At 38.8% G+C, this 9,361-nt stretch overlaps 1 protein-coding gene across 1 annotated transcript in view; it reads right to left on the bottom strand.

Moving 5' to 3' along the window:
* Positions 1–9,361, bottom strand: part of GDPD4 (glycerophosphodiester phosphodiesterase domain containing 4) — a 71,620-nt gene that overhangs the window by 24,595 nt on the left and 37,664 nt on the right. Inside the window, exons 11-12 of the mRNA XM_011938938.1 lie at positions 3,389–3,610; positions 2,141–2,295 (exon numbers count right to left, since the gene is read on the bottom strand). Coding sequence (XP_011794328.1) covers positions 2,141–2,295; positions 3,389–3,610 — 377 coding nt within the window. The remainder of the gene's footprint in view (positions 1–2,140; positions 2,296–3,388; positions 3,611–9,361) is intronic.

Genomic DNA, 9,361 nt, shown 5'->3' with positions numbered 1-9,361 from the left:
GAGCTGTGATCACGCCACTGCCTTTCAGCCTGGGTGACAAAGCAAGACCCTGTCTTCAAAAAAAAAAAAAAAAAGGGCCTGGCACAGTGGCTCATGCCTGTAATCCCAACACTTTCGGAGGCCGAGGCGGGTGGATCGTGAGGTCAAGAGATTGAGACCAACCTGGCCAACATGGTGAAACCCCATCTCTACTAAAAATACAAAAAATTAGCTGGGCATCATGGCACGCACCTGTAGTCCCAGCCTGAGGCAGAACTGCTTGAACCTGAGAGGCGGAGGTTGCAGTGAGCCAAGATTGGGCCATGGCACTCCAGCCTGGCGACAGAACGAGACTCCATCTCAAAAAAAAAAAAAGTCTAACTTATAGAAAAAGAGAGAATAGTGTTGGTTACCAAAGGCTAATGTTGGTTACCAAAGAGTAGAATGTTGGTTACCAAAGGGTTGAGGGGGAGGGGAAATGTTGGTCAAAAGGTATAAAGTTTCAGTTAGATAGAGGGAATGTTTTGAGATCTATTGTACAGCAGGGTAACTATAGTTAATAATAATGTATATTTCAAAATAGCGGAGAGTAAATTCAAATATCTTAACATGAAAAAGACATTATATATGTTAATTAGCTTGATTTAATCATTTCATATTGTATAAATACATTAATTAAAACATCACATTGTACCCTATATATACAATTATGTTGATTAAAAATAATATAAATTTTAAAAATGTCTTTAAAACATTAAAAAACTTTGTAGCATCACAAATAAAACAGAGGGCAACTCTATACTCATATACTTTTGATTAAAATAATGCATTTAAAGCATTCTCAGTTAAAATGGCAAGAATAATCTCATTAAACCTTTTAACCACTCCAGCAAGTACCACTGTTATTCTATTTCACAAAGGAGAAAACTGACAATTAGAAACTTTTCCAAAGTGACCAAAATAGTTGATGGCTAGGCCAGGTCTAGCAAACATAGAACTTGACACATAATAATAGCTCAATAAATGGAAGTCATAATTATTTTTCAACTACTAGCTCAATCTCAGGATTAAGAGAGAAGGAAATCATTCTAAGGCCATTTTCTATTCGAAAAGAAAAAGTAGAAGAAAATAGAAATATGCTCAAAATAGAAGAGTAGTTAGTAAAGAAAAATCTTCTGAATGGCAATTAGAGCATAAAAACATATATAATTTTCCAAAGCTAAAAGAGAAAAAGACACTATTATATGATCAACCCATGGCCAGAAAGGCAGAAAAAGCAGGAACAGAAACAGAGATGCACGCAACAGCCTTTTATTAAACCCAAAGGAAACTTTGGATATCTATATCTATATATATCTATATCTATATATAAATATAGATATTATCTAATATCTAGATCTAGATATTATCTAGATATGCAAATAATAGATAATAGATATCTGCATATTATCTATCTCTAATCTGTTATCTATTTCCCTCTCTCCCCAAGGAAGACTCTGTCTCTAAAGCATTTAGAATCATATAAAAAATTAACCTTCAATCTAAGACAAAGGGGATATGGATTAAATTAAACATGTTTAATAACAATTAAGTTTGGAAAAGTTGTCATTTTATTCCCAGGTGCTTTTAATTCTGAAAATTTGTCTCTAATTGTATATTTATAAATACAGAGGTTAATATTTTTAGTTTCTTCTCATGCTTAGCTGTTTTTACATTTTTCAAATAATGGTTTTGTTATATTCTTAATTATCCCTTCCAGAAATATGGCTATCTGGATCACAAAGCCATTTACAAGGTACTGCCATCCATCTGGTAACGGTAGGAGGAAATAAACAATATTTTGAGTTCTGACTTCTCAACGTCCGCCTTTTATATAAAAACAGAAATACCAAGCATACAAAAAGGTGTACTGAATGGTGAAAGATTAGAGCACACAGAAGAGGCTAAAGTCTATGTTCCAGGGACATAGTCAACACTTGATAAATGTTTGTTGGCATAGGGAGGGAAGAAGGAAGGGGTAGGAAAAAGAAAGGAGATTCAAAGATGCTAACCACACACAGAAATTCTGAGATGGAAAGGGGAAGTTAAGCAGTTTAGTTAGAATGTATATTTTGTGTAAGTAAGGCAATATGTGCCAAGAGAGGTGTGGTCAAATACTTACCTTAACCCATTAGGGAACAACTTCTTGTAGTCAACATTTATTATACTGATATTGTTTTTAGCAAGGGTTTTAACGGATACTAAACAGCCCACATGCTGAAAACCAGGAGCCATGGACCTGACATATTGCCTATCATGAGTTGGCAACCAAAAAATCTGTAAGGAGAAACAAGAAGTCCTTCAGTAGATAATCAGCTATCCAGGTACGAAGAGCTCCACAGGGAATGGAGGGAGCTCCATTCCAGCACAGGTAGTATTCTACAGAGAGTAGAGAGATTCTAGTCTTTGGTGAAAGAGTCAACATGAGCTAGTATTTTCTAATGAACTCTTACAACGGGGCTTTACTAGGTCTACTCTGGAGCTGAGTTTTCTCACGACCTCTCCCATCAGTTAACATCAAGTGTCAAGGACCTACTGTGTACACAAAGACTCACATAAGCAAACTAGATTAGCTGATAGATGTAGGTGAACAGTGAGAATCAAAAACATCTTTCTGGTTAATGATGTTAATAATCATCTTTGAGGCTGGGTGTGGTGGCTCATGCCTGTAATCCTAGCACTTTGGGAGGCCGAGGCAAGAGGATCCCTTGAGCCCGAGAGTTCGAGACAGGCCTGGGCAACATAGGGAGGCCCTGCTTCTATTTTGTTTTTTTAAAAATTGTCTTTGAGAGGAGTCCTTTCCTGCCAACAGGGATGCTGTTATGACTCATCTATGAAATACTTCCATTTGTAAAATGACTTATATTGTTTCACTCACAGCACTCCCATATTCTGAGAATTTATGGGATTTGGAACAACTGACTGCCCAAAAGCAGAGAGTTGCTTCTGAAAAACATCATGAGCAAATCTCTGCTCAAATAACAACAAGCTCTCCTTTCTATATCATTCATCATGCCAAGTCTTCAAAGCCTTAATGTTACCCAGGCTCTTTCTAATGGATCTATGTTGGTGTGGTGCAGGTCACATTAGATAGTTATTGCACATATTCCTCTTTAATAGGGTGCTGACATTGCATTTGGTTTGGAATAGCAAACAGCCTTAATGGTTTTCCCCACTGAGATAAATTTAACTGGGTCATTCCTAGATTACCACATGTAGCTGTGTAAGTAACAGTCTTCATTTCCATAGGAAGTAAAATTACTTAAGGATCCCAGGGTAGAGCTACAAGGTAGGTCAAGTTCAACTACTGTGCTCTTAGGACATGCTACCCACCTCCCAACCTGTGTCATAAATACTGAGATAGACATACCAGATGTTGCTCGATTTTAGAGGCAAGGATCACGCTTACTACTTGACGGACAAATGTGTGTCTGAGAGGATGTTTTGGTGGAGGGCCATGAAGATCAAATATCACAAATTTTCTTTCCTTCTTTGCAAGTGTCAATAAATCAGCTAGTGTTGGAATTGACTGATTTCTTGCTCTTTCTTTATCTGCCTTTGATAGAGGTTTCATATTGTAAAATGGCCTGAGCTAGAAATAAATACATCAAAAAATATATCAAATTCTCCTACTATGTAGCCACACATCTAGCTCTACCTCAGTTGCTCCATTATCATTCAATCCACCAGGTCCTCTGAAATACTAGTCCTAGATAACAGGCAACAAGGAGAGAAATAAAATGTAATCTTCATCAATAATTAGTGTTTGGAATGGCCTCTTCTATATCCTACAACCTGTTGTATTTGCACTGAAGGTCATGTTCTTATTCTGACCTTCCTTTCCAGCCTTTTCTCCCATAACTCAAGATAATACATCCCTTTCAGTCATGCTGGCTTCCCACATGGGCTCTTGCTATTCTAGTTTTGTGTAATAGGAAGAACACATGCTTTGGCTTCAACTGAATTTAGTGCCAGCTCTACCCCTCCCTTGACTTCCTTGCCATATCAACTTGTTAAAATTCTACCTTTCAAATGCTATTTCCCTCATGAAGCTTTCCTTTAATCTTCCTGAACTAAAGAGACTTCAAGGCTGGTGCTGTAGTCATGCTTTTAATCCCAGTAGGCTGAGACAAGATGATTGCTTAAGGCCAGGAGTTTGAGGCCAGCCTGGGCAACATAGTGAGACCCTTGTCTCTACAAAAAAATTTAAAAATTAGCTGGGGGTGGTGATACATGCCTGTAGTCCTAGCTACTAGGGAGGCTGAGGCAGAAGGGTTACTTGAGCCCAGGAGTTTGAGGCTGCAAGTGAGCTATGATCATGTCACTGCACTATAGGCTGGGCAATAAGAGGCCCTATCTCTAAAAAAAAAAATAAATAAAGACACTTCAATGGCTTTAAAGCCCAGTGGCCCATTTTTATGCCTCTGTAACTGTATGTCTCATTCTGCCTTCTATAGTTATTTGGACATGTCTTAGTACATTAAAGTTCGATCCTGGCTCACTATGCTTCTTGCTATGCAACCTTGATAATAAAACCATTTAAATTCTCCGAGTCATCATTGCCCAAATTATAAAATAGAGGAGAGGAAAAATAACCTATATATTTCTTAGGATTATTTTGAAAATTAAATATGATAAAAATATTTACAGGGTCTGGGAGTACGTGTGGTACATAGATAGAAAAGGGTACAATTCATATTAGTTCCCTCGCTCTCTACTGACTCTCCTGGAGTGTAACTCCCTCTCGGCAGGAACTGTCACATATTCTTTGAAATGCACAGCATTTCACCTAACGCAGGGGAGAACACACATATGTTTGCTACATTAAATTTAATAGATGGCAACTTTTATCATCACTTGCCACTTTTTAGATCTGAGTGAAGGCAGTGATAAAAGGCTACCTCCCAGGAGAAGGAAGCAGAAGGAAGAAGTCACATTTTCTTAAGACTCAAGTAATCTCTCTTTTTTTCTACACAACTTTATCTTCATTCTCATTCATATGTCTCCTATTTCTTCTTCTTCTTCCTTTGACCTAAATAAGCTGCCTTTTTAAAAACATTTTTCTCAGGAAAGAAACAATCACATTGCACAGTATCTCCAGAAAATCGCTAGACCAGAAGGCAGATCATTGCTAGGCCAGAAGGCAGATCTAAACCATGGTTAAATTAAGATCTGATTGAAAGCTACAACTAATGGTTTTCTTAATTCTCAGGACAATAGAAAGATGCTTCGGAATTCAAGATTTTGTTAGCTACTACCAGACCTAAACCAGCTGGTTCACTTAACTGTTAAACCTTCTTGTGAGAAAAACTGTTAAAAGAATTTACGGGAAAGACCAACACAAGACCAAAAATTCAAAACAGCAAAGATGGTAAATATTTAATCAATATAAGAATTTAAAACTAGACTCTAGTAAACTTTAACTAGTATTATGGGGGTAGGCCTAACAGCCGAGGTGCCTCTTTTTCTGTATATAAAATAGGAGAGACTTAATCAGAAAAATAAACTGGAATGGATAAATGCCTGTTTAGACTATATCCAACATGTGATTGAATGTTTTCAAAATGCCACAGGAAGTAACAAGCTAGAAATGAAAATAAATTTCTGGTCCTCCAGATGAAACATCTGGTTCCTCAAATAAAACTAAGATTAAAAGGCCCTCTGTTCTCTGTGCCTCTGCGTAGACATATAACAAGTAGAAAGGTTATTGGAAGACCCAATGTATAATATTGGTTAAGAAATAGAAAGACAAGGCTGGGCACAGTGGCTCACACCTGTAATCCCAGCACTTTGGAAGGCTGAGATGGGCGAATCACCTGAGGTCGGGAGTTCGAGACCAGCCTGACCAACATGGAGAAACCCTGTCTCTACTAAAAATACAAAAATTAGCCAGGTGTGGTACACATGCCTGTAATCCCAGCTACTCAGGAGGCTGAGGCAGGAGAATTGCATGAACCGGGAGGCAGAGGTTGCAGTGAGCCAAGATCATGCCATTGTACTCTAGCCTGGGCAACAAGAGTAAAACTCCATCTCAAAAAAAAAAAGAAAGAAAGAAATAGAAGGACAATTAAACCTGTCCAATGATGCCACATCAAGGAAACATTCCACTGAATAGATGATTCTGATGAGAACTAACTGTAACTACTTATGAACAATACAATTTTCTTTCTTTTTTCTTTTTTTTTTTGAGACAAAGTCTTGTTCTGTCACCCAGGCTGGAGTGCAGTGGTGCAATTTCAGCTCACTGCAACCTCCACCTCCCAGGTTCAAGTGATTCTCCTGCCTCAGCCTCCCAAGTAGCTGGGATTACAGGCATGCACCACAATGCCCAGCTCGTTGTATTTTTAGTAGAGACAGGGTTTTACCATGTTGGCCAGGCTGGTCTCGAACTCCTGACCTCGTGATCCACCCGTCTCAGCCTCCGAAGTGCTGGGATTACAGGCATGAGCCACCAAGCCCGGCCAATAATACAATTTTCTTGTTGATATGGGTACCACCACATCTACCATTAATTGCATTACTATAAAATATCAGATCACCAGAGTACTACAACCACTCAAATAGTGGGAATATCTAACATCCTGTCTTCTTCCATGTCCCAACATAAAACTATTACTTTGAGACCATTGTCAGAAGAACATCTCTTTCTTCTCTATGGCCCTTTCCCTATACATTTATTTATTTATTTTTAATTTTTATTTTTCTTGGGTATTGCTCTTGCTGCCCAGGCTGGAGTGCAACGGCAGTGTCTCAGCTCACTACAACCTCTGCCTCTTAGGTTCAAGCAATTCTCCTGCCTCAGCCTCCCGAGTAGCTGGGATTACAGGCATCCACCACCAAGCCTGGCTAAATTTTTTTGTATTTTTAATACAGACAGGGTTTCACCATGTTAGCTAGGCTGGTCTCAAACTTGTGACCTCTCCCCTATAAATTTAAATATTAGAGGCTGGGCGCAGTGGCTAACGCTTGTAATCCCAGCACTTTGGGAGGCCAAGGCGGGCAGATCACAAGGTCAAAAGATCGAGACCATTCTGGCCAGCATGGTGAAACCCTGTCTCTACTAAAAATATAAGAATTAGCTGGGCATGATGGTGTGTGCCTGTAGTCCCAGCTACTCGGGAGGCTGAGGCAGGAGAATCGCTTGAAACCGGGAAGGGAGGTTGCAGTGAGCTGAGAGCGCGCTACTGTATGCCAGTTTGGCAACAGACTGAGACTCCATCTCAAAAAAAAAAAAAAAAATTAGGGGAAAGCTACATGGCAAAAAGAACCACAAGAAGAAATGTACTACAAATTGTTTTTAGAGGCCTCAGAAGGTTCTATCGCACATTATCAAATTACAGCTCATATGAACATTATCCTATTGATTCAAAAAATAACCAAATAGGCCAGGCGCGGTGGCTCACACCTGTAATCCCAGCACTTTGGGAGGCTGAGGTGGGCGGATCACAAGGTCAGGAGATTGAGACCATCCTGGCTAACACGGTGAAACCCTGGCTCTACTAAAAATACAAAAAAATTAGCTGGGCGTGGTGGCGGGCACCTGTAGTCCCAGTTACTCTGGAGGCTGAGGCAGGAGAATGGCGTGAACCTGGGAGGCAGAGCATGCAGTGAGCCGAGATTGCGCCACTGCAACTCCAGCCTGGGCAACAGAGCGAGACTCCGTCTCAAAAAAAAAAAAATTACCAAATAGACTTCTGGTTTCTGGTTCCACATGTAAGCAGCTTGGAAGCTGTCACTCCACCCTAACAACAAGTAAAAAGTTGAACAGAATGAAAAATCAACAACTCTTCTTGGATCTATAATAGAGGTGAGGACACAAGGCAAACTGCTGCCCATAAAACTGGAGAGACAGGTGAAAGGAGATGAATCACAGCTTACCAGAATGAGCCTAATAAATGGAAACCCCTAAGGAAACCAGTGCTGGGGTAGAAAAACTTGAACCATCATTGACAAATTCCTGGAGGCTTAGTGTGGACAAGTCTGAGTTAAAAAACTCAAGGGGACACCTTGAGATACATGATTATGTTGTTTATTTGAAATCTTTCTACTTTTTTGATGTAGGCATTTATTGCTATAAACTTCACTCTTAACACTGCTTTTGCTATATCCCGTAGGGTCTGGTATGTTGTGTTTCTATTTTCATTCATTTCAAAAATTTTTTAAATTTCCTTAAGTTCCTCATTAACCCACTGATCATTCAGAAGCATGTTGTTTAATTTCCACATATTTACACAGTTTTTAAAAAGTATAACATTTTATTTGTAAAGCTTAATTTTGATATAAAATCTTACAAACACAATATTATCTGATTTTTACATTTTCTCTTTTATTTGAACCAATAAAATTTACTTTTTTAACTTTTATTTTAGATTCAGTGGGTACATGTGCAGGTTTGTTACATGGGTATATTGCATGATGCTGAGGTTTGAGGTATGAATGAACCCATCAGTTAGGTACTAAGCTTAGTACCTAATCGTTAGTTTTTTTAACCCTGGCCCCCTTCCTCCTCTAGGAGTCCCAGTTTTCTATTGTTGCCATCTTTATGTTCATGTATATCTAATAGTTAGCTCCCACTTATAAGTGAGAACATGCAGTATTTGGTTTTCTGAGCCTGCGTTAATTCATTTAGGATAATGGCCTCCAGCTGCATCCATGTTGCCGCAAAAGACATGATTTCATTCTTTTTTATAAGTAAATAGTATTTTGTGGTGTATATATTTGTACAGTTTTGAAAGTTCCTCTCATTGATACCTAGTTTTATTCCACTGTGGTCAGAAAGGATACTTAATATGATTTCAATTATTTTAAATTTGTTGAGATTTGTTTTGTGGCCTTACACATGGTCTGTCCCGGAGAATGTTCCATGTGCTGATGAAAAGAATGTGTATTCTATAGCTATTTTATGAAATATTCTGTAATTGTCTTTTCTGTAATTGTCCATTTGGTCCAAGTACAGTTTCAATCCAGTGTTTGTTGATCTGCTGTCTAGGTGATCTGTTCAATGCTCACAGTAGGATGTTAAAGTCACCAACATATACTGTATTGGAGTCTTTCTCCCCCTTTAAATCTAGTAATATTTGCTTTATGTATCTGGGTGCTTTGATGTTGAGTGCATGTATATTTATAATTGTTACATCTTCTTGGTGAATTGATCCCTTTATTATTATTATTTTTTTTTTTTTTTGAGACGGAGTCTCGCTCTGTCGCCCGGGCTGGAGTGCAGTGGCCGGATCTCAGTTCACTGCAAGCTCCACCTCCCAGGTTCAAGTGATTCTCCTGCCTCAGCCTCCCAAGTAGCTGGGATTACAGGCATGCACCACAATGCCCAGCTCGTTGTATTTTT

Source organism: Colobus angolensis, unplaced genomic scaffold, assembly GCF_000951035.1.
Source record: "Colobus angolensis palliatus isolate OR3802 unplaced genomic scaffold, Cang.pa_1.0 Scaffold179, whole genome shotgun sequence".
Taxonomy (NCBI): domain Eukaryota; kingdom Metazoa; phylum Chordata; class Mammalia; order Primates; family Cercopithecidae; genus Colobus; species Colobus angolensis.
Note: the sequence above shows the minus strand (reverse complement) of the source record. Positions and strands in the feature narration are given on the sequence as shown.